The 26,581-nt window shown below is 32.8% G+C and overlaps 1 protein-coding gene across 3 annotated transcripts; it reads right to left on the reverse strand.

The window, feature by feature from the left end:
• Nucleotides 1-467: 467 nt before the first annotated feature.
• LOC103578675 (balbiani ring protein 3) lies at nucleotides 468-25,623 on the reverse strand. Of its 3 annotated transcripts, none has more exons than XM_053741327.1 (8): nucleotides 25,559-25,623; nucleotides 12,097-12,248; nucleotides 8,302-8,732; nucleotides 6,749-7,548; nucleotides 6,028-6,296; nucleotides 4,058-5,854; nucleotides 2,958-3,415; nucleotides 468-1,781 (listed from the first exon to the last, which is right to left on the reverse strand). In XM_053741327.1, the coding sequence occupies exons 2-8, from the start codon at nucleotides 12,200-12,202 to the stop codon at nucleotides 1,608-1,610; spliced, it is 4,035 nt and encodes a 1,344-aa protein (XP_053597302.1). In that variant the 5' UTR covers nucleotides 12,203-12,248; nucleotides 25,559-25,623; the 3' UTR covers nucleotides 468-1,607. The 3 variants fall into 3 exon arrangements, with proteins under 3 accessions (XP_053597302.1, XP_008558047.1, XP_008558048.1); XM_008559825.2 differs by lacking the exon at nucleotides 25,559-25,623 and adding an exon at nucleotides 21,608-21,848; XM_008559826.2 differs by lacking the exon at nucleotides 25,559-25,623 and adding an exon at nucleotides 15,655-15,727.
• Between the last annotated feature and the right edge of the window lie 958 nt (nucleotides 25,624-26,581).

Below are 26,581 nucleotides of genomic sequence, written 5' to 3' on the forward strand. Positions count from 1 at the left end.
CATAATGGACCAATTATTTAAATTTATATTTTAACTAATTGATGTGTCGAGGTAAATTTACGTGCGATGATAATTTAAGCCATTGTTTATACCTGAGTAATTTTTGTTTAGTCTTCGGTTGCTAGGCGACGTCAACACGTGAGAGTAACTCGACATGACACATAATTATTTACATTCAAAAAAGAAATAAACAACTTTATTTATATTTTATTTATTTTTATTAATTATTAATATATTAAATTGTTAATTAAATAAATAATAACTAGTACAATAAACGATTACATTTATACCAGACATCCTTTCTTATTGCTAATAAATGATAAATTTATCAGCAATAATATTTAATAAAATTAAAATATAAAGGGTGTTTGGATAAAATAAAATCCTGTAAAATTTTCTAAATTTATTCATCATTAATCTTCGTACACTAGAGAAGAGATGTAATTCTTAAATCATAATGCCGAAATTTTAAATAAAAATTTAAAAAATTGGCGCCAATTTAAAATTTTATAAATAAATAATTTAGTCGGAGTATTAATTTAAATTACGATTACAGAATTACACCTGATAAATAAATGAATAAAGTACAAAGAAAAATGACAAAATATCATGAGTATTAAATTACATTTAATAATAATATATATATAAATATATATCAAAGTATAATTAAAATTAATGCGCAAGTTACTGCGCTGGATATGTACATTTCTATGCTATTAGTTGTATATTATATCAAGTTTATGTATTTAACGATTTAATTATCATTAATATCAATATCAATATTAATAAATATATATATTTATATATATATCACTCGCATTTCATGAATACACGATATGCATCTACATAAGCTAGTGACAAATTTTCCAACGCGCAACTACCGGAAATAATAATTATTCAATAAATAATAATTATGTCCGTCAATCAGCGTCGGAAAATCGTCATCGCGTGTACTTTAAGTACTTGTGGGTAATTATTAATAATATAATTTAAAATTCTGTCACTCTTTACAATAATGATACAGAAATAAAAAACGGCTGTGGTTTTCTACAATAAGTACGTTCTCCTAGACTGTAATTGACTTTAAAGATCGTCAGTTACGTCATAATAAATATATAAATTTATTAATTATAACGTTACCGTCATTGGATTATCTATCAAATATTACGTACAACAAATACTGACGTGAGCTATCGAATTATCGACAGTCTTGAGTTTAATAATAAATCGATAAAATGAAAACGCTAAGTGCTGATATAAATAAAAATAAAATGAAGGAAAACACGAAGCCGCTTTACAAAAGAGATCGATCATACATATGCTGCTAAGTTGAGATACTTTGCTAAATAAATCTATTATTTATATACTTGAGTTTAAAATTTATTATCGAGGATTTTTAAGACAACATACGTTAAAACGTATCCACTTTAAACGCTTTTATTCCACAGGATTACTGATTTTTAATGGTAGTTTTACTCTAAGTGCTGGTGATGTTGGTGATGCTGATGGTATTGGTGGTGATACTTGGGTTTCTTTACTTCAGAATGTTATTCTTGAAGATGACGTCAAGTACGATCTATGTTTTAACTCGAGAGTCACGAAATAGTTTATGTCTGAGCAATTTCCTTTGCTGTCGAGTGACTCTCGCATAATTCTCTCACAACCTCTATATCCTTGTCATCTTTATCTGCACCGGATATCACGTATACAGGTTGTTTGTCGTACGCCAAGTAACGTTCATCGGTTTCCTCTGTTTTTGGTCTGCAATATCTTACTTTCATCTGCATTCAAATTTTTTATTTTCATTAATTTATAATTTATACTAGTAATTTAGGATGTATTTAATGTGTATTGAATGTGTATTTTCTGTTGAAGCTTCAGACGAAGTCTTCGGAAATAGCGCTAGCACATAGAAGTGAAGGAGAATAGTTTTTTTCCAACACCGAGCTCCGAGTATGGATCGAGTATGTATTGAGTATGTATTGAGTCTGTATTGAGTCTGTACTGAGTATGTATTGAGTCTGTACTGAGTATGTATTGAGTATGTATTGAGTCTGCATTTTCTATGTAAGCTTCAGATGAGGGTTTCTGAAATAGCTCTAGCACATAGAAGTAAAGAAAAAAAATTTCTCTAGGATTAGTCTAGGATTTCTCTGGGATTTGTCTAGAATTTGTCTAGGATTTCTCTAGGATTCAGAAAAGTCTTCTGATATAGCTCTAGCACATAGAAGTAAAGAAAAAAAATTTCTCTAGGATTTGTCTAGGATTTGTCTAGGATTTCTCTAGGAGTTGTCTAGGATTTCTCTAGGATTCAGAGAAGTCTTCTGAAATAGCTTTAGCATATAGAAATGAAGGTAAATCATTTTTTTCCCAACACCGAGCCCCGAGTATGGATCGAGTATGTATTGAGTCTATATTGAGTCTGTATTGAGTCTGTATTGAGTATGTATTGAGTATGTATTGAGTCTGTATTGAGTCTGTATTTTCTATGTAAGCTTCAGATGCGGGCTTCTGAAATAGCGCTAGCACATAGAATTGAAGGCTCAACCGCAGACAGATTTTTTTAAAAATTAATCACAGCCAAAACTTTTTAAAGTGAATCCTAAAAATTTTATCATTTTTTTTGTATCTTAATATTAAAAAAATTAGAAAAAATGAAAGCTACCAAATTTCGACGGTAATAAAGAATTAAAGTGCATGATTTTTTTTAAATATTTGAAAATTATTCACTCATAAAATTCAATAATTTATAGGACAGATGATAAAATTCGCACTAAATTTTAATAATAATAAAAATCCAAGAGTATTCAAGACTTGATTACTAATCAAAATTAAAACGTTTTGAATAATTTAATCAGCGGTTGCTATTAGTAATTAATAATGAAACTAGAATGATAAGCAATTTAATGGATGATAAAACAATTATTGTAATTGAGGTAATAATTCACAGAACTGACCTTTCTACGATAAATAACGAATAAAGTAATAAAACTGGTGATGATAATGGCACTTGTAGCGGCAAGAACAACCGTAGTAGTCTGATAAATTGGAGTTTCTGCGTCAGTGAATACTTCCCGTTGTTCAAGAGCCATTATCTTGTCCTCAGCCTCAAAAGATAAGGGCCGATGGATAAATCTTGAAGTGGTAGCATCGGCGATAGATCCGAGCAGTGCTAAGCTTCGGCTGCGAGTTAGCTCCTCGAGATGGAAAGCGACGTCAACTTTGTTGTCTCCTACTATTTCGAATCCAATTATCGCTGCGTCCAGGTCTAATTCAACTGCGATACCGTCTTTTATATTCGCGTTCAGATCACGCAGCAGGTCAGCTGTCGCCCTAGTAAAGCGATTCGTGTCCTCATTTACAAAGTGTCCGGGAAAACGCAGAGTTACTTCTACAGCCTCCACTGCTGTCATTACTGCAGAAAAAAACATTTTTTTTGCTATTATAAATCTCCATTCACTCCGAATAAATAAATTACAATTACGTGGAACTTTAACTTGTCCCGTTATTATTTGCAATCACTGACGTCAATAGTCAACAATAAATTTAAATAAATTTTAGCAGCTTAAAGTTTTATCTCTGCAAATATTTTAAAATTTATTTTATAAATAATTATGTTATGCCACTGAAATTTTTCATTTTAAAATATATTTCACATTTTTACGAGACATAAATGCACACTAATGATAGCTGATTTTACGTGGAATTTAATATACCCGAAGATTCAAACCGCGAGTCGAGTTATTTTATTTTCAACAATGAAATAAAAATTCATTTAAAAACTTTATTAAGCGTGAGCATAAAAATTATTCAGGTTAAATATAACATATTGTATTATATGTGAATTCATTATTTAAATTACTGTGCACTATGTATGCAGACATAAATTTTAGTAAATTATTCAGTTCCCTCAACTATAAAATGTATTTCTGCCCACGGAATAAATTAAATATACATATGTAATTTTCATCTCGTTAATGTGAATATACTTCAAATTAAGCGTTAAATTTTTAAAATTCAAGTCAAATATTAAATAACAAAAAATATAAATACTTACAGCACATTTGTGTGCCCTTGAAGAAGGGCTCGGAGCCAATAATTTGATTGCCGGCCTCGTCAACACACCAGCAAGTTTCCCCGGCGCATTGGGTTGGCTCAAATTTGCCTTCCTGGTCGCAAGTTGTGGGCACATGACCACGTTCCCTCATTGCTTCGCATCTCGTTATCAGAAGTTTTGGTATGGGTTTCTCTTCAACTCGTTCCTCTTCAATTTCTATTTTAACCAGGGAGTTTTCCATGTACGCAGCAATTTCTGGGTCTATTTCAATGAGAGAGCTTTTGCTTGCGCCTTTTCTTGCTTGTCTAAAGTTGCACTTGGGCTCTTCACCACGTACTAGAGATCCTTTTATCGGTACGCCCTTTCTGTCGACGCACCAGCAAACTCCCACGTGATCTAGACACTGAATGGGCTCCCAAGCCCCGGTGTCTGTATTGCAACGCGGCAGAAACACCGATTGCTTAAGCCGCTGAGAGTTTTTCAAATTACGCTCGCGTTGCAATTCGCAGGGTGTCAGAACAGGACATACGTCATCGCAAACAATTTTGCTGGAGAAATCATTGTGCCCAACAGAGCAACCAGATTTTATCCTGCATTCATTTAATTCTGGATCGAAGTACCATCGCTCAGTATCGTTCATTCGTCTGTTAGGTGGACACTCGATAAGTCTCGGAGGTTCGAAACAGACATCTCGAGGTTTAGGACAACAGACGGCGTATTCATCAAGCGGCGACAGCTCGCATTTGTGTGTAGTGGGGCAATGTTGACCATGTGGGCCGCAAAGAGCGGGAGATCCTTCTTGAGTTAGCAGTGGAGATCCATTGGGACACGGATTGTCTTTTTTCGGTAGACAGACGGGCACCGGTGGACAGGGCGGTGCACTGCAAGCCACCTCGACCATTCTACAAGCTTCGTTTTCTCCTCGGCAATTTACAGCTTTGCAGGGATCCCGACAAGCGCATCGAGGACATCCAGATGGATCTAAATCCAACCCGTCTGGACAATCGAGACGGCATTCAATTGACGGACATATTACTGGCTTATTGCATTTAGGTTGGGTACCATCTGGCACTCTAGTACCAGCAGCTTCTCTCCCTTCTTCATCTACACACCAGCAAGTGCCCAAGTGACACTGGACTGGCTCAAAGCTGCCTTTGTCATCGCAACGTGGAATGTAAATTCGTCTAGCCGGTTCACCGGACTCACGCGCCGCGTGTTCGGCAAGTGATCTCGCATGCTGACACCCTGTCGCGACTACCGGATCTACACATGCAGTTCCACAGCCAGTTGAACAGCATTTGCGGTCTCCGGTGCATTCTTGGTCGTTGCTGCAGTGAACTTCACAGCTGGATGAACTTGGAACCAAGTAAGGACACTGACCTTGCTTCACTGCCAAGCATGCAGGTACTTGAGGGCAATTTTGCCCTTCGCCACAATTAACATCAACCATTGAACAGATTTCACGCGGGCCACAGGCTACTCCTTGGCACGGATCACGACAGCGACACTGCTCACATCCAGCCTCATCAACTTCCCGGCCATACGTGCATTGCAAATCGCACTCTGGTGGTTCGCATGTCTTACTCAGTGCACGTACTTCATCACAGTCAACATCTGCTGTGCTAATATTTGTTCTCAGAGATACTCCTTGCTCATTTACGCAGTCACAACGTGAATCATGACACTGCAGTGACTTCCATGTCCCATCTGATGCGCACTTTGGGGGAGGTATCGCCAAAGACATCCCCTCTCGTGTCCCCTCCATGCGGTTATTGAAGTCTCGTAGGTACTCACACACTATAGAATTTATTTAGTAATATAATTAATTAATTAATTAAGGAAGTAAAATAAAACTTATTAGCAGACAGCAATTTAATTTTATAATTTACGTAAACTAACAAAAGAAAAAAGAAAGGAAATGTTTTTTGTTTGCGGAGTTGTGTGTCGGTAAATAACTTTTGATTACTCACTTGTTGGCGGAGTCGGGATGTTCAACATTGGACAGCAAACAGACTGCCCGGCTTCGGGGACTGCGGTACAAATATGACTCGAGGGACACGTGCTGTTTGTACCGGTACAAGTAACAGCATTTCCACCCTCATCACTTAATGGTGCTCCAGTTATACAAGGACTCTTGTACGACTTCTTTGGTCGGCATTCTGGTGTCGTGGGACAAAGAAAATCCGGACAACCGTTCTCACGATTTAATGTACACTCTTGATCATCCGGGCATGGGAATCTAAAAATGATTAATAAGCAAAAAAAAAAAAAAGATGTTATGTACCAATTTATTTTTTTTACTGTTGATAATAAATATGATTAATGTATTTTTAGATATAGTTTTGACATTTTATTATTTTTTTTTACGACCGGTTTTAGTTTCACGGCATCCAATACGACCTACTTTTTAGAATGACATTACATTATTAAAATTACAGGTTTGAGAAAAATAGTTTACTCGAAATAGAGTTCATAACATGGATTTAAATCAACTTTTAAAATAAAAAATACCGCTGAAAAAAAAATTACCTCCATTTTTTTTCAATTTTTTTTATATATTTTTTTATCAAAGTTTGCAAGTTTGATTTTATGTTGGGAAAAAAATCTCTGAAAAAAAAAATCGTCGAATTTTTTCCATTGACGAAATTCCGTAATTTAAATAAAAAAAAAGTATAGAAAAAAAAAAATTACCCTTCACATGGATTATCACATTCACAAGTAGAGCAGCCAGATTCATCAACTTTAAACCCATATTGACAGACTTGAGCGCAATGATATAGTGGGCAAGTAGAAGGTAATTTTCGTCCTTTAGATTTATTGATGACTTGATTACAATTAACACTCCCACCAGGTCCCATAGTGCCGGAGACTTTTTTGCCATCGGTGTCGACACACCAACACACCAACCCATTTCTCGAGCACTGTTTTGGCTCGTATCCACCAACATCAGTACACTGTGGGATGTACCCACGACCTTGCTTCTCAGAAACGCTGAGCATCTCGGCGAGCATCCGGTTCTTACGGCAAGCGCTGAGTCCAACAGGAAGTAAACAAACTCCGCCGCCGCAAGACTCGCTGGCACAGCACTTTTGTGGTCCAGAGCAGTCCAAGTCGTGCTGACACGGAGGTCCGCAGACAGCCGGTTCTTCCGGTGGACACTTTCCAGGTCGCTCCAAGTTGAGACTCGACGGACAACAGACTCCGTACTCTTGATTGTTCTCGACTAGGCACCGGTACATGGGTGGGCATGAGGGTTTGCCGAGTGAGTTACCGCAGAGAAAAGGCCTCGGCGAGTCGGTTATCTGGAGCGGCTCGCCTGCTGGACAAATTGTTGACAGCGATTTGGCTTTACGGCAGCTGGGTATCGGTGGACACGGCGGACGCGCACAAGAAGACTCAATCAGCTCACATGTTTGACCCGCTCCTGGACACGTCACGTTCCGACACGGGTCACGGCACTCACACTTTGGACACCCAGTGTCTTCGTCTATCTGTTGAATATTTTAAAGTTCGTTCTCTTTATTATTAAATTCAAGTTGAATTTATTTAACCGTATCTTTGATTTTATTTTTGAATAAAAGTTTTACTTGACTCGCTCCTCTCATGCAAAACTTTCAATAGAATTTTTAAAGTTAAAATTCAGTTTAATTTTAAAAATAAAATCTTTAATAAAAATTTCATATAAAATATTTAATATAAAGTTTAAATAAAATTATTTTAGCATGAAGAATTTTATAAAATCACTCGAATATCATTTAATATCAGATCGATTATCATAAAATTTATCTTAAATAAATATCTGTAACTCCGAACTATAGCCAATACTTATACTTGATTTCGAAAGTTTGCTTCCACTGAATAAAACTTTTAAATCGAAAAACAATAATTTGTAAGTAAGTGGTATTAAGTAATGGTGTTTTATAGATAAAGTCATGATAATAATAAGAAATGTCTTAACGATATTACTTTATATGCAAACTTAAATTTTTATTTAAAAATCTCTTCAAGACTTAAAGTAATATCAAAGAACCTTGCAATTATACTGCAGGTAATAGTGTGGCATGGAAGTGAATTTTAGTTTTGGCAGTAGACAAACACAGAGAAAGATAAAGAGAAAGAGCAAGAGGAAGAGCAAGAGGGAGAAAAAACTGCAGAGATGAAAGAGACAAAAGCATCATCAGGCAGTTTCCCAGCGCAGCATCATAATTATACGGTTTAATAATAAACTTTCGTCAATTACCCACCTCAAACCCAAGAGGACATAGCATACGGCAAGAGTGTGCTTGACACAGCCGTGGATTATTGCAATCAACGAACTCCCGTCCCGCAGATCTTGTTCCTGGCAATTCGCTTCCAAATTCATCAACGCACCAGCAATTTTTTTCCGTGGCTTCACACTGGACTCTCTCGAATTCACCGGTTACGTTATTGCACTGCGGAATAAATTGAGCAGGTCCACGTGTCCCCAGAGCACGTGACCGCCGGGTCGCCGCCAATGCCAGTTGCTCACATCCAGTTAATTCACTTGGAACGCATTTCAATCCGCACACCGTCTCGCAGCATTTTTCCATCGAGCTCGAACACTCGAAGCTGCTGGAACATGGGGCAGCGCGCGCTGGACATGTACTTTGTTCATCTAAACCAGGACAACGACCTGGAGATCTCAGCAGCGGTTCTAAAAAATTTCATAAATTATGGTTACTCTATCGATTATCGTTTCGTTAATTTTCTACCATTTGAAATGAATAAATTTTTTTTTGTCAGTAATAAATGTAAATATGTAACGAAAAGAGAGATCTAGATAGTGTTTGTACAGGGAAATCGCTAAAATAACTACGAGTCAAGTTAACGGTTTCTCGCATCCTACTGCCACACTTATCACACGCCCGGCTTCGGGCTTTATCCAACATTATATATAGATCTATATATACATATATATATATATATATATTTTTATTGTAAACCGCGCCTCTGTACCATTTTATTCTTTCGGCTCCATTTATTACTCCGCTATTCAATTATCCACAGTACAATATAATTTCATAAAAAAATATATATATATATTTATCTATAACTATTATCATTATTATGATCCTTTATTTATTACATATAATTCACGTTAAATAAAGTAAAGAATGCTATTAAAAGTTTTCATACTTTATAGCATTTATCAACAGAATCTTATAAAAGTTTAGTTTATAAAAGCTACCATCAGATTAACGAAAAAATAATGGAGAAGCTATATCTTTTATTTTTTTTATGAGAGCAAGTATTATATTAATGTTTTCGAGTTTATTTCATGAAATTGTATGAGACAAGGTGGGAGGTTTTATTATATGTGGTGTATATTTATGATAAGTTATGAGTGCCAGCATAAAACATTATTTTGTTAATCCAGGAAGGTTTTTTTCTTTATTTGGAACTTCATCAGACTTACAACTCGGAGGATCGTGTTTTGAATCGACCTATTCAGGCTAATGTTTTTTTGACAACTGACCTAGATTTTAAGTTTTAAAAAGTTGCACATTAAGTTAATGTTTTATGCGTAAGATAAAAAAAAGTCTTGTTTGATAAAAAATAAAGTGTCTTAAAAGTATTTTTATTTATTTATTTTATTTTTAAGTGTATTGAAAGTCGATAGACATATGGAATATTGGAGCGCGTTGACAATTTTCCTTACGGCGCAATCTATAAATGCAAGTTTATAAATTTTATTTTAGTCAATTGAGCGAAATAAAAATTTAAAAAGCAACAAGAGAGATAAGAAATGTAAAAGCATTTTTTAAAATTTTTTTATTTTCATTTGATCGATCAAAAGCTTGAATATATTTTTTATTTACTTGCCTTTAAACTATTTTTATATTTTATTTTATCTCACTGTGGCCCTCTTCAGACAATGAAAACTTTTCCAAAAGCTTATTTTATATACTAGATAAATATATAAAATAATTCGAGAAGTTTTAAGTCAATAATAATAATAAATTGATCTTCTTAAAAGGTTCCAATTATAACTCGTTATCGCTTTGATAATTTTATTATTATTATTATTATTTTTAGTATCAAACGACTGGACAAATTGTCAAAGGGAGAGATGAGTCTCATCTTTCGAGATGTTTACATCCCTCTTATAAAGAACTTGAAAGGCAATAAAAAAAAAGTTTACAGAAAGTAGAAAAGAAGAAGAAATTGGTGAGGGTGGGAGGAAGAAGTATAAGGGAGGAAGCAAAGCCTAAAATACAGTGATAAGGAAAGAAATATTCGTTAAGCTGCAAGTTCGACGGTATAGTTTCTGATTTTAATTTCGAACGAGCGCACGTACTAATTGGCTCAGGGAACCTTCTGAACCAGCCTCAAAGCTTCACTTCTATAACCCGCCTCTCTACCACCATCAACTACCACCAACACCCTCCATTTCTCTCTTTACTTTATAAATATATACATATATAGACATAGATATACAGTATGTAGAGCAGAAATTCTCTAGACTTGATATAGACCAGAGTTTTCAGTACTCGGTAGTCCCTCTTCCCTTTCTCTCCCACTTTTACATTCTGCGTTTATATATTCGTTGAGTATGAATCTTTATGAAAGAAAAAACTAAACAAAGAAGAACAAACCACCAGAGAAATGTTTCAAAAGATTACTAAAAACCCACTACCCGGCAGCACCACCAGCACTCTCCCTTCATAAAAATTCACCGTTTTATTATTTTTTTTACTCTCAACTTACTACTTGTAATCATTTATGTCTTTCATTCAGTACGTCAATTTTTTTTTATTTTTCACTGCAGTTACGCGATTCGAGAGCTTTCATTTAATGTTTTATTACGCCCCTTCTTTTTGTTTCAATAACTTTTTATTTTTTTTTTTTTCACTAATTCTCATATCTCATTCCGTCTCTCCCCGATTTTTTCAAGTCGCCAGTTCAATGTAAAAAAATTTTTACATATATTTCTTTACTTCGCTTTTGTGGCTCGCTACTAGTTTAATTGGCAAAAAAAATCCACCCCTTTTTATTCAGAAAATTAAAATTATAAATTCAGTTATTTCCGCTTTCCGTTATTTCAGGAGTTGATTAAACTACTCTGGTTAAATATTTAATTAGATTTGTTCAATTATAATTACAATTATAAATAACTTTACTAATAAACTTATAATTGTCATATTCATATATATTTATATTTTTAATTCTGATTTTTTCCAAATGATAAATTATAAAAGTCAAAAATATTTTTATTTTATCATATTAAAATATTTATCAATGGGTTTTTTCAAGATAATTTTTTTTTTCTACTTGAAAAAAAAAGTCATGTCTTTGAGACTTGAAGATCAAAAGTTTAAATTTTTCTGCATATAAGATATATCATATTATTATTATTAACCATTGAAAAAGATTTTCATCTAAAAAATCCTTGAATATTTAAATTACTTGGATAAATATGAACTTTATATTATTCTGATTGACTTCCACATGGATAATATAATAAATTTAATACCATCGAAACTTGAGAAATAATATTTTATCAAAATGAATATGAAATAAACTTCACTCCGTATATAAATATATAGATATACATATATTATAAGTATATTACCATATAATAACTATCAAAAACCCTCTTAAGGATTTAAATCGGATTAAACTCATATAGGAAAATACTCCTTTTTCTTGGATAACACCCTAATTATCTCCGGCGCTGTGGATTTTGCTTAAAATAATAATGATATATAATTAAAGTAAAAAAAAGTAAATCCCAAAAATAAATTTATGCATTTAATATTTTTAATTAAGTAGATTATTAAGTTTTTCCGTGCGTTGATCCATGCAGACAAAGTGGAATATAAGGGAGGAAGGACTGGAGAAGATAAAAAAAGTACTTGATTAAATTTTTAAAAATTCAACCCTCGAACACGTGCGGCGATAGTTCGTTAGTTCTCTTGAATAATAATTATTGCTTGGGGCTATTTTTTCTTTTATTATTTTAGAATTTCAGCTGATTATTTAATCTAATAGAATATTGTAATGTAATAAAATTTTACCTGTGTCGATCGATAACGAGGTCGTGATAGTGTCGAGGAAGAGGAGCGTGAGGACGGATGTCGCCCAAAGCGACTTGCCGCTTCTCCAGAAATCGCAGCGCATCATCAGCGCATCAAATTGATGTTATTTATTTATATCTTTCTTGCAGCACCTGCAACACAATTATTATTATTATTATTATTATTATTATTATTATTATTATCATTACATTGTAAAAATACGGGAGTAATTCGGAGTAATTAAGGATTTTATTTCAATTTAAATTTACTCCATCACTCAGAATTCTGGAGTTTTTAAAAAAATCACTTGGCATAAGAAATAAATCGGAAGTTTTTTTTTCAGATGAGTAATTTCAGGATCTGGATTTTATTTAAATTCAAATTTTATATGATTCGGAGTCTTGACATTGAAATAAACTCCGGAGTAAATATCACTCCAAGGGGATTAAACAAGTAAACAGTAGCTCCGTATTTAATCTGCACCGCAAATTTTTCTATATAAGCTCTTTAATTATTCATATTTATGTATATCCATCTCAGGACTTTAATTTTTAATCTATTATAATTGAAATTATTAATATCAGGGAAAGTATAGACAATTTCGCTTCACGTCCATCTTTAATTTAATAAATGTCATTTTAATTATTTGAAGGGACGTCTGATAAATTTCCGAATCCACACACGACTCGACAGTCTGACGTACATATTTAATTAAATATATTTTGTGTAGGATACTTTTAAAAAAAGTATTAAAAATTTTATTTAATTAAAAAATCACTTCCTGAGCGATATTGATGAAAAATTAGGTTACTTAAAAAATAATTTATATTTATTTTTGTGACTATCGAAAAAAGTTAAATAATCTAATGATAAATCAATACCAGGGTAAAAATAAATTTTAATTCCATCAACTGATATGTCGATTTACGGTAATAGCTAAAATTTTGTGACATAATTTGAATGAAAACTTGAATTATTATTTTTTAAATTATTATTAACGAGTAGAGATAAAGAAATTGATAAAAAAAGTGAAGAAAAAAATTATGGGATTTTTTTTTTTAAACTTTTCCTTGATCTGTAAAATCGTTTTCTTTTCAAAACTTTTTAATCAACAATGGAAATAAAAAAATAAGTATTTAATTAAATTAAAACTTTATACTATCGTTACTACTGGCCAGTAACGAGATTTTAAAAATAAAAAAATTTGTGTCCGTATACTGAAAAAAATTGTGAGTCAATTCGGATTTTATTTAAATCCGCATCCACTCAAATTCAAAATTTTATCATTTAAAAAAAATTCCCCTTTGAGGTAAATTTTACTCCGAGGATTAAATAGACAGACAGTCATCCGCTGATTTAATCCGCGTTCATTCCGCAGATTTTTTACTGTACATATGTATATATAAAGTAAAAATTTTTTTGTTAATTTTTTTTCAGTATTTGTCTTATTTGAAGATCTAAATGAATTTCTTATGTACTCAAACGACACGACGGAGTAATTAATTAGTAGCTTCTATGGGTATCCAGTAGTGATGGCACAGAGTTAAATGTAAGTAAGAGAACAGATGGAAATGCGAGTCTTTGAGAATTTTAGTGAGTAGACAAGTGCATACTTAAATGTTTTAGTAGTTGAGTAATTTCAATTATCATAAAACAAGTTGATAAAAATACAAATGGAGTAGGTATATATATATGTATAATTTAAGATAGAGATAAAGATAAAGAGTTTGGAGAATAAGATGGGCAGATAGTAAGATAGTTTAAATGCATAAGAGCAAGGATGGGAGCCGGAAATGAAAGATATGTAAAATGGTAAAGCAGAAGTCGTTATACTATACGAATATTTAAAATTCTAACTCCCGCATGTACTTTCTCTGTCTCTCTTTACTTCTCTCTTCACTCTTCTTGAGTAGAATCGCGTTATTCATGAGACGAGTAGACCGGAAGAAGCCTTCTCGATTGTTGAAACTGCCGTTTTTCATCTTTTCCCTTTACTATAAATTTTTATTTATTTTTTTACTTCACCCGCATTTCCTCCTCGCGCTTACTTCTGTTTTTCTTTTTATTTTATTTCCTTTTTTTTCTAAATTTACTCTTTTGGGCCCGAGGCGACCGCTTCAAGCGCAAAACCTTTTTACACGTACGCAAATATCCCACTCTACTCAGTGCTTCACACTGTGTGTAACTTGGAATAAAAAAATTTATTCTCTCCCTTTCAACTCTCTTGACACAAAAAAAAAAAAAAAAAAGATTAAAAAATATACTGTATAAAGGGTAAGTAAAGTTTAAAATTACACAGAAATACTCTGTTAACTTTTTTTTTTTTTTTTTTTTTTTTTTAAATAATAAACTCAGTCTCTGTTGTCTAAAAAAAATCGACCCTGTCTATTATTGATTAATTATATTTTTAATTTTAACTCTTTTAAAAGATTTACTCACATGAATAAGCGATGAGTTATTATTCTCAGATTCATCATTTAAATTTTTAAAAATATCCCGCTCTTTAAGAAGGAAATCAGTTTCCTATTTTAAGCTTTACAGGAAATTACCTAACAATAAATATATCACGAGCAATTATTGATTTAAATGAAAGAGGTCACAAATAAACGATTTCAGCATAAAGTGCCAATTAATAATTAAAAAAACAAAATGCAAAACTCAATTACGAATTAACGACTTGTTAAAACCGTAATTTATTATTTAACTGTTGGAATAGTATATTTATTTGGAAATTTATTCCATGTTAAAACAGTAGGATTCAGTAAAAAAATTAAATATTTATAATCCCATTATTTTTTATCAACTTGGAGCCCTGGAAATCATTAAAAGTAAATCAGTTTAATTAATTAACAAATTTCTGAATAAAATACTTTGTAAAAGTATTGATTGTTTTAATTGACCGGATAGTCGATTTTGAATTTTTAAAAAATAAAACTCGTGAGATGGAAGCAGCAGAAAATAAAATGGACAAATATTTAATGATTATACTTATTATTACTCAAGTTTAAAATAAGGCAGGTAACAACTGTAACCACGAGACCAACCAGTGAAAGATGAAATATTAAAATATATATATATATATATTTATATATATATATATATATATATGCGTGTATTTCATAAAATATAATACATATAATTTCTTAGCGAGCTCATTATTATTCGAAAGGATAATCTGCCTCACGATGAACCAGGACATAAATAATTCACTGGTGTTTAATGTTTTAAAGCGCAAGACCTCAGAATATTGGTGTATTCATAGACACGTAGACTGATAAAATTTTAAAGAAAATATGTACACAACCCGAGAAGAGGTCACAGAAGTTACAAAAAAAAAAAAAAAAAAAAAAAAAAAAAAAAAAAAATAAAAACCCGAGGATCTAAAATAGTTTGGGCACCAGATAAGAGAGAGAGAGACCGTGTTGTCTCTTGACATTTGCGATCGATATATCCGCAAGCATTTTATTTTTCTCTTCCGTCTTGAAACGCCAACTTGAGACACGTCAATTTCTCAGCAGAGCTTTTTATTTTATTTTTTAAACCCTCTTCCTTACTTACTTTCCGTTTCGGTCTCTTATTCATCTTCTCTACCAACAGCTTCTTCATCTTCTTCTCCGTTTACTTTATACATCTCTTGACTATTGGACCTTCCATCACCTTGTTATACAGTCTGACGGATTATTTTATTTTTTTAACCCATATTATTAGATCTCTCCTTTTTTTCATTAGCTTTTCTTTCTTCTTATTCCACCGTTCACTTTTTTAATTTAATTTAAATTATTTATTCAAATTTTAAAACCCTGTCGCTCCAGTGTCTGCTCCATAATTATTATTATTAGTATTAATTTTCAGATTAGATAAATTAGATTGAGCAGTAGATGGGCGGAATAATACACGGAAGCCAAAGTTGTTGTGTTTGTACAAAGTTGTATTGACTTGACTGTATAATATCACACACCTTTGGCTTCGCGTGGGTGTGTGATGTGTGTGATATGCGGTATTAGATCTCAGCAGTACTATCTCAACTCTTTGGTGTAGGTGGAGTGTGATAGAGCGATGAACGCAGCGGCTGTGACAGTCGTTCACCAGCACGACCCCCAACACAAACTGAACCTCGTGCTATGCTATACCGGTCTGTGTCGGGATCTAGCCGGATGGGATAGTATTTTATATGACGCTATGTATCACACGCAATGTTTTATTTGTATCACATATATGTGTACTATTGTAGACTGGGGTCGTGTGTATCTGTATCGGATCATGTGTCGGTCGGTATGATGTATCACACACATGAGTGAACACTGCAAGCCGACTAACACCGGATGTAGGTCAGCGTGCTGATGGTGTGCTGGTGTTCCTTCCGGGTCGGCCAATCAACCGACAACTTTCTATTATTATTGTCGGTGATGAGTTCGCATAACTATACATAGTAACGTTGTTCTTTTTATTCACTTTGCCGCGCTGTGATATGAATTTTTTTTTTTTTTTATGGAAAATAATATTGCAGTTAAATTTTTTTTTTTATTTTTTTTTTTACTATACCGTAGCAATATTTATCTTGCGTAATTTCGTTTTGCTCTTGATAAATATTGGAGCTGCGTTGAGAATTTTTTTTTTTTTTTTTTTGCATTTAAAAACTAATTTATTCATGTAAAGGAGTAATATGCTTGCGTACAATTTGTTTAATTATTTAAAAAATATTCAAAAAGACTGCTTAAACTTTTTTTTTATCTCCAAACTTTTTATTGAGATTTATTTTCTATTCACTTAGTATACTTTCAAGAGTAAGTAATAAAGTTTTATGGATGTATGAAAATAAAATTAAAAAATGTTTCTTGCAAAAAAAAAAAAAAAAATAAAAAATAAAAAATAAAAAGAAAATGGATAAATTTATGTTTTGATAAATGAAGTCGATATTTTTGAAATATTATTTTCTAGCTGTATAGACATATATTTATATCGGAGTCGGGAGCGCGATGGAGGCACGTGTTGCGATACAGACCATATTTCATTCGGCGAAACGCGAAATAAAAAACCCAGTAACTAACACAATTAAAAAAAAAAAAAAGTAAAAAAAGTGTAACAATGTCGTAGAAAAGGAGTGTGAAATCGTTGACATAAAAGCTCCAGCATCGCTGATCCAACTATGCCTTTTTTCCTGCTCTCGGTACATTTCTCTTTGTTGTTTCATTCTCATCCTATCACTGATACATGTTATTTATTTGTTTTTATTCTGCACTACCGTATTTACGTTTTACTTTTATTGTCTCGTACGTGATGTGATGTGCGATGCAGCTGGCTTTACCTCTGCGGTACTCATCTCGCGTGTCCAGTTTAGTTTTAGTCCTCAGAAGTGAAAAGCATCGCCGCAACATAACACACAACAGTGGCAGGCCATTGTCTACTCGGGCACTACAATAGCCTGTCCAAGAGCGTGACTGTCGAACTAAAGAAGTATATACATATATATATATATATATATATATTCCCCGTTATGTTACGTCCTTACGGTACGGATCGTAAAACTTTGACCTCGAGATTACCTCAGGATATCTTTCCTGGCACTTTGCGAATACTATTATACTATTACGATTATTATTATTATTATTACTATTATATAGTATTACTCTGACTATTGTCACTACCACCAGCTGCGAAAGCTCTACTATATAAATATATATATAGATATATATAGACACATATGTATACAACAGCCATTTTCTCATCTCTCTTTTCTTCTTTACCTCATGACAATTTAAAGTTATTTTATTTTATACTGCAAATAGAACTACGAAATTGAGGATGTATATATGTATATATATATGTACATAAATCATAAAAATGAAATGTCAGTGTAACGAGTTTTTATGATAATGAAATATTTTTATTATAATTTAAAAAATGTTTTTTTTTTTTTATGCAAATAAAAATAATTGAATTTAAAATAAAATATGGAATTTGTGTACTTGAATAGTAATTGACTTGACTCGATTTAGTTTTGTTTGATACAATAATTAAGCAGGGTTTATTTTAAAATAAAATCAATATGTTGTCAATTATTTAAATATCAAGAGACTGGAATTATAAATCAATCACTGGCTCGGAGCGTTTATTAATATTTGGTTGTTCAATTTTATGGGAATAACAAAAAATTTTGATAAGTTAATAAGTTTAATTGGCTGTTAATTAAAGCCTTTGATGAATTAAAAAATGATATATTTATTTTATCAATTCACGTTTTATATCAAATTTATTTGAAAACTTTTTTTTTAAAAAAAGTCTCACCTGAGTAATTAAATTAAAAAATAGAGATATGAGTCGCCCGAACTATTTGAATAATAAAATTTAACTGAGAACATGAATTTCATCTAAAAAGTGCTCAATAGTTCAATAGGTAAAAAGTTTTTCCATTCTGTCAATTTAGTAAAATTTACAAAATTAAAACAATGAACCGTATGAAGAATTTTATTGAATAATTAATAAGAAATCTGTCATGTCAATGCAATAGAGTATAATTAAATTATTAACTGTCAGACAGTATAATTAGATTTGATAGGAGTAATTAATAATAAATAACGCGAGGAGAGCAACGTCCTGAGTAAAAACAAAATTATGTAATAAGTGAGTAAACCGATAGGTCACCAAACCCCCATGGGTTAAATAACTTGTCCATCGGAGTAAATTGTATTAGCAAAACTTAGTTTGGTGTATAAGTTGTCTTGTGTGGATTACCGCCAGGTTAACGAGAGAGTGAGCAAGAGGATAAGGGACAAATCTAGCTCACAACTTCCATATCCTATATATAACTCCCCTACTGCACAGTGTACACTGAACTGAACTCTACTTTGTGTACACCAGCCCAGGTAATATCGTTTCTCTGTGTCGTTGGGCTTTGAATTTATTGGACAGTAAATAGACTTCTATTCACATTGGAAAAGAGAGTTTGGTGAGTCGAGTGGATTGATGGTCACATTGCGGTTTTAAGCTGATAGATATTTTATGTAAATAAATATATATTAACATATATATTGCCTATATATGTATTTACATTGATTATTGGTTAAATAGACACGGTATTTAGGTAATGGATGTTTTTAGCTAATTAATTGGCGGTTTTAATGAAAACACGAGAAATTTAATTGCTAATTTTTTTTTTCCTCATTTACTTTCTCTTGAATTATTTTCTATAAATTTTCCGTAACTTCTAAGCTCTTTATTTTATTTGGATTCGAGTGAAATTTTTTTCGGAAAATTGTGGTCTGACTGATGCGATATTTACTGAAAATTTATCGCTAAATGTATAAAAAATTGTAATTGTAAGTAAACTGAAACTCGTATCACTCAACATAATGACAGATTTGTTTATTTTTGACATTTCATGAAAAATTTATCTTCACTTATATTTAAATATGAAGTGGGAGAAGTTTCTTATAGAAAAATTTTCTCGAAAAAAAAAAAAAATTGCCGCTGAAACTGGTATTGAATTAAAAAATGATTGTCGGTCAATTTTTCGCCGATTAATTGACGTCAATTGTCTGACAATTCCTTTGCCTTTCATCACTAGTTCTGACCATTTTTAATTGAGTGTAAAATTGAAAATAGTTAATTTTTTAAATAAAAAATTACTTATTTTGACTTTGAAATGTTTGAATATAAATAAATTTATAAAGAGGAGATACGAACTGCTAGAGAAATTTTAGTTTTTCCATGAGTTCATGTGGATCAGGCTCACATGATTTTTTTTTTTTTTGATGGAGGTTGTAATGACGTTAAGAGAAATGAGGTCGAATTAATAAAACTGTGAGACAATGATTGAATTAATATGAGATTTGTCGGCGGAAATGTAAAACAAGATAATAATAATAATAAGAAAAGGAGTGAATTAATTATCTCCGGTATTATTTTCTCAGTACACTTATCTGGTAGATCCTCGACACGAGTTTCGTTGGAGTTTCTACTTGATTTTAGTAGAAGTATCACGGTTTATAGTCGTGTGCAACAGTAAGTCACGTATAAGATTTTAAACCGCGCGAGTGAGGTTGCGGGAAAATAGAAGAATAGAATTGGAAGTAGCTAGTGGTGGTGGTTGTGGTGAAGATGAAGAAGAACAAGAAGAATAAGAAGGAAGGGTGGCGGGATGTCATTCAAGACGAATACAAAGTACCGTCACTTGGGGTCTTCCCATGGGAGAAACAAAAGAGATGACGTGGTTCCCATTTCCGTCAGAATCGACTTCGACGCCTCGTTACCGATTTTACCACTTCTACTATTCTCTGATGTCACATCTTTATCACGATTTAAAATTTTCCGAGAACAAAAGGAAAGCTGATTTATTACGGCTTATAAATTTATTACATGACAAAAAACTTTTAACATAAAATAAAAAAAATTGACTTTTTTTTATTTATTGTACTTTCAATTACTTTTTTTTTATTATTTTACCCTCCCAAACTGAAAGCCTCTAACTCTTCAGCCTCTGGGACGAATTCCCATTTATAATTTTTTGCAAAAAAAAAATTGATTTTTTTAATTAAAAAAAAAAAACTACATTTTTTATTTATAACTCTACGTTTAAATTAGATTATTATTTTATCGTAAAAAAAAATATTTTTTAAAACTTTTTCATTCAACTGTCAATTATAATTTATTCAGAATAAACTCGACTAAAAAAAATAAAGTAAAAATGTTTATAATAATATTTACGTCCTACAAAAGCAATATTTATTTTTGCATATGAAAACTGTCATATGAAATATCGCGGGAATAAATTAATACCCTTTGAATGAAAACCCTTTAATTTATCAGCATCCTGCAGCGGAATTCAATTTATCTAATAATAATAATAATAATAATAATAATAATTATTATTATTATTATTATTATTATTATTATAAATATTATGATAATTATTTTGAAATGAAATTTAATAACTAAATAGTCTGTTAATTAATTTCTCTTTGAGCACTCAATCGACGGGCATAATAATTAAAAAGAAAAAGTTCCAAGCTCTCCATCATGTGTATCGCGTATATTATTATCTACATACATATGCACATATGTGTGTGTGGGACTAAACCATAATAAAGACTTTACTCCAGAAATTCTCTCTATTTATGTACACACATGAGTGTGCGATGACATGGAATATTCTCGACTGGTGAATACACGACAAGATATTTATTAAACATAAATGAAACTATACCCATGAGTTTATTTTAAATCAGCACATGTCCCGTGAAATCTCCTGACTAGCTTTTACCTACAGTAACATACTGTGTCGTCGAACTTTCTCGCCGCGTGGATTCAATTGTTCATGCAAAGTACCTGTCGATATTCTGTCAAACTCGAGCAGTCGATTCAAACAGAAATCAATCGGCATTGTTAAATATTAATCCAACTAACGACAATGAATAATAATAAATAATATATGATAAATATTATACATATATATATATATAAATATTATCTCGATAACAAATCCGCGCTCCAAAAAAATTAACATCAGACTTACCAAGTTTTTTAAAAAATCCAAAATAAAACTCACGGTTAATAAAAAATTTTGTAATTAATTATGAAATTTAACGGGTGATTATAATCAAATAATGTTGTTGGTATATTGTAATTATCAGCACACGTTTGAGATAACAGTGATCAAAGTAAAACGGTAATAAGCACGTCAAGTGTGTGGTATGTCTATATGTCGAACGGTTCAGAACGATGTCGGAGAATAGACTGACTTGGGTACGGTATATTCCGCCGACTAAACTTGTGCACGAGTTGGTATGAAAGCGGGAGCATCGTCGATGCGGCGCGGTAGTAAACCCGCTCACGCGCCCGATGACCCCCTTCTTTTTGAACCTCATCATCATCATCATCTTCTTCTTCTTCTTCTTCTGGATATTTTGGTTACTCTTTTTTTTACATGATACATGTATAAAAAATTTTATTTTCCCATACTGAAATTCTGTCTCGCTCATCCGTGTCTGGTGATATCCTTACCGAGGGTTCTGGATTTAGTTGCTCGTTTGGGGTTTGGCTTCAGCTCGGGCTTGGGAATGAGAATGGTTCGGGTTTGGGCTACAGCCCGCTGGGAGAATAAGGAAGAGCGGATGGGATGTAGGGCCACACGCGATTTCACGTTCGATTAAAGTTCCTGGTGCATCTGAGCATTCAAGTTAAGGCAGTGGAGATACCGAGGGTCGTTTTACACATACGTCGGATCTTATCTGTATGTAAACTCCTGGGTGGTGGTGGTGTTGGAGAATGGAGTATCAAAGAAGTGTACGTGCGGATACCGAGCAATACGGAGTGCGAGGACCTCGTGAATCCATGAGGGAACCTTTTGGCATTCCCTCTGCGGTACAGTGTAATGCGACTGGACCACTGTAGTCAGTAAAAAAAAATTAAAAAGACTAATGTCCATCTTCCCAACCGTATTTTTCACTGGGATTTTTTCTCGCTTCAGAGAATTTATGATAGCTTTTGTACTTTTATGTCTTGTTCTTTAGGATCGCTGAGTTTAATTGCACGGAACAATTTTATTTTTATTTATATTTATATATATATATATTTTTTTTTTTTTGTACTTTTTCTTTAAATAAAAGTTGTAGTTGTGAAAATGAGTGGTTCTTTGGCTAAGAAAAAGTTTAAAACTTGTAAACTTTAGGTTCTGTTTAAGAAATTTTTTTTTTTCATTTCACTTAAAATTTTCTTTAATTATTTTTATTTCATAATAAGCCAATTAATTTTTCTTATTTATTAGTTATGATAATTTAAAAAGTTTAAAGCAATAAAAAAATAATTCAAAAAATATGTTGGCATAATTTTTCACTTTTTTTCCCTAAACCCATAAGTTTTTAGGGAGTTGTTAACATTTTAAAAAAATAAATAAACAGGGGTTTTGATAGTCCATGAACGTGTTAAATTTTATGTTTTTTTATAATTTATTGTATTTTATATAATATTTTCCAAGGGTATAAAGTGGTATGGGAAGCGATAAAAATGCGCGGTTTAAATTCTTAGCGGGGTTACGGGCTCTGAGGACTAGTACACAAGCTGTTGTGAGCACCGAGAAGAGAACCGAGTACGAGGCGATAATGTACAAAGCTAAGGTGGAGTTTAAACAGAGAAGAGGGAATGTAAGTGTATTAAGAAGGTGGTAAAGTGAATAGCGGCGTATATTAACGCGAGTGCGGTTAACGTTGGATAATCGCATAGCAGAGGTAAGGCCGAGGTTTAAACTACCAGAGGCCCTAGTGACCGACATTCCCATTACCATTTCTTCCTGATCCTCCTTCTGAGCTCTACTCACCGGATGCTCTACTAGACGGCTTTATAAATGCGGTCTCAAGGAGAAAGGAACAGCGACTGGATACTTACATATTTTTTATATTATACATATATGTATTATTATTATTATTAATTTGAATAAGCGACATTGTACTATACTTTATACCACGCGGTATTTTTTTCTTTTGTGTTGAATCGACTATGACGTTTTTATTTTTTTTTTTTTCACATTCTAGGTCAGTGAAATTTTTCAATCGATTAGATTATACACATATGTGTCTGTTTTGTATTTATGTATAAATAGAAAATGGATTTAAAGTAAATAGAAAAAAAAAAAAAAGATATATAAGCGTCAATAACACAAGACATATGAAATTGTATAAGCAAAGTTGGCCCGGAGATACGTTTGTGGATTGTGAGATCAGTTTTGCAGATGAACATACCTTTGAAATGTGAAAAGACTGTCGGAGAAAAGGCTGAAAGAGGACGAAATTGAAATTCAATATTCACTGGCTCAAGTCTATTCACTATTACACAATAAGCTTTAAATCAATTGTGTTATTGTTGTTATTATTTATACTTTTATCAGTAAACCAATTTCTTATTATTGTCAAATAAGTTATTAGTAGATATGAGATTACTATTTTTTTTTTTTTTTTTTTTACTCCTGGTATTCAATAGTTTATTACCAACAAGACGAGCAGATTTAGATTGTTACTCAGAACCAAATTCGAATAAAAGAAGAAGATGCTGTAAATTTGTAAAGGGCAATAAATTTCCATAAGTATTTTAAAAACAAAATTTAGGAGCAATTTTTCACAGTAAAAATGCAATAAATTAAATTATTCTTTATATTATCACCGTTGAAGTTGCCTTAACTTTCAAGAAGTCACACAATTCACGTGAATTTTGTATCTACGAGGGCATTGTCTAAGTACTAGCTCTTCTTGGCTTCCCAAGGGAAGTGATGAAAAATTCGCAACACCTGTCCTTCCTACATTTTTATTTCACATCCGGACAGTCTTGAATAAAATAAGAGCGACAGTGCAATGAAGAAAATAATAAACGAATAAAATAAAAAAAAACAATGAAAAAAAAAAGATATATATACATATATGTATATATATTTTGACATAAAGAAAGAGTAGAATGGTACGGGAATGGAAATTCGCCAGCCTTCATAAATATCTGAGCACATCCATTTTGTCCAAAAGACCAAAACACCCATAAATTTTTCATGATTTTTTATTTTATTTGCGGAAACAGTATGGACAATTTACGAACTTCCGGTCCGTAGGCTGATGCCAAAATTGTCGGCGTATTAGTAAGCTACGAGGTAAGCATACAATCACCTTTATGCCGAGGGATTGTACCAATACAACATACAGCCAAATTCTCTCATTCTCATGTTTGCTCTCTTTCTCTCTCCCTCATTCACTCACTCACTCACTCACTCACTATGTCCCCTAACAGCTTGGATCGATAAACTATTCTCCGTAATTTAGTTACGGCAATGTACGCGAGATAGAGGGAACAGAAGGAAGTGGAGGAGGAAGAGGAGAAAGAGGAAGAGTTGGCAGGCAAGCGGGGGCGTAAAGAGCCGAGTGGAGCCTGATGGTTAGGAGTAGGAAAACGGAATTACCGTTAATTGCAATCACGGAGGAGGACACGAAGGTCTCATACTATCTGCCATCTCTCTTCATCACACCCTTCGGTGTAATATACATGTAGGTTAGATTGGTAGCAGACCCCCGGTTGTTGTGTACACACACCTATACCTCCACCTATACCTATACCTATACCTATACCTATTCCAACATAAATTTCTATATCTATGTCTCTATAGCACAAGAGCCAGAGCATATAGAAAATTTCACGGTTGCCAGAACGACCTGGCCAAGTCAACGATGTCTGCGGCACAACCGGAAGACCAGCACATTGGCCCCGGAAGCCAAAAGTTCGGCACCGTTGCGTCCCAATATTCTGCTGCATTGCCAGATGTGCCTGAAGCCATCGTACCCTTTTGATGGGAGATGCGAGATGCGATATGTGATATATATAACGAAAACTAATACCCATCCTCGGTCAGGATACGCAACTTTTTAATATCCTTTGTTTACGATATCAACTCTCGGGAAAGTTAGTCGAGAGTATTATATTAAATTTTGCTTACCCGCGAGATATTCACAGTCTGATGGAGTCTATTTGATCATCGGGAGCTCGGGAATAATCTATTTGATTGAGTGCAGACAGAGATCTCCGGCGAGAATAGTCATCAGTTTCCATCGTCGTCAGGAAGTTGATGTCATGTTGTTACACATCCTCTGTGGATATAGGATATAGATTTACGTTTTGATCAAGTATTTGGGTGAGGATAAGCTGCTACTAACCGGTTTATGTGATGGCTATTTATCATTCAAGGTCAGCTGACGTCATTATATTCAGATTGAGGTAGATGCACCCGGAGCCGTGCTGGATTATTACAACTTATTGGCTGGTACCTTCTCACATACGTACTGAGTTATTGTAGAAAGTAGTAGCGAAGAAAGTCAACATACAGAATTACCGTTGGGTTTTTGAGGTCGGCTACTTGATATTTTTTTTTAAAACTTCCCAAGACGTCATTGCAGTCGTCATCTCTCTCAATATTCTCTATAGATATTTCATGTTTTTGCACTCTTGTTAAACTAAAAATATTTTAAATTTATGAGTTTTGTTTTATTTATTAACAAAAGCATCTGTCCGTGACGTTGCTCGCGTGTTCTCTATAAATTTATTCATTTTGTTTACTATTTTAGTTAAATAATTTTTCTATGAAATAAAATTTTTTTAAAATCTATAGAAAAGTTATGAGCTTTAATGTAGCAGCAGACAAATTTAAAATTATTAATAAAGTACAGTTGTCTCACCAATTGCTCCGTTTTATTCTCACTGATTGCAGATTTTGTGCAACGTCAGAGTGCTTACAACAAATAATTAACGGTTATCTCAATTATTAATTTCCGTGAATAACTATCGATTCTCTGTGTACTAAATTATTTCTCAAGCATCAATAAATCAGCGACAGCCGATTTGTAGCGCTTAGTTTTTAATCGATAAATTTAAAATTCGACAGGTCGATTAATAAATTAAAAAATTTAAATCTTGGAGATGCTGCTGCTGTACCCATTACAGTTTTGGAGCACGAGCTTTTAAA

This window comes from Microplitis demolitor, chromosome 8 (assembly GCF_026212275.2).
Source record: "Microplitis demolitor isolate Queensland-Clemson2020A chromosome 8, iyMicDemo2.1a, whole genome shotgun sequence".
Classification (NCBI taxonomy): Eukaryota; Metazoa; Arthropoda; class Insecta; order Hymenoptera; family Braconidae; genus Microplitis; species Microplitis demolitor.

Excerpts from the sequence above, each read along its gene's own strand:
- LOC103578675 (XM_053741327.1), bottom strand. The coding sequence starts at position 12,202 with ATGATGCGCTGCGATTTCTGGAGAAGCGGCAAGTCGCTTTGGGCGACA. Across the intron at positions 5,855-6,027 it reads CATCCCGACTCCGCCAACAA|TGTGTGAGTACCTACGAGAC; the intron begins GTGAGTAATCAA and ends TAAATTCTATAG. Across the intron at positions 1,782-2,957 it reads TCGTTATTTATCGTAGAAAG|ATGAAAGTAAGATATTGCAG; the intron begins GTCAGTTCTGTG and ends ATTTGAATGCAG.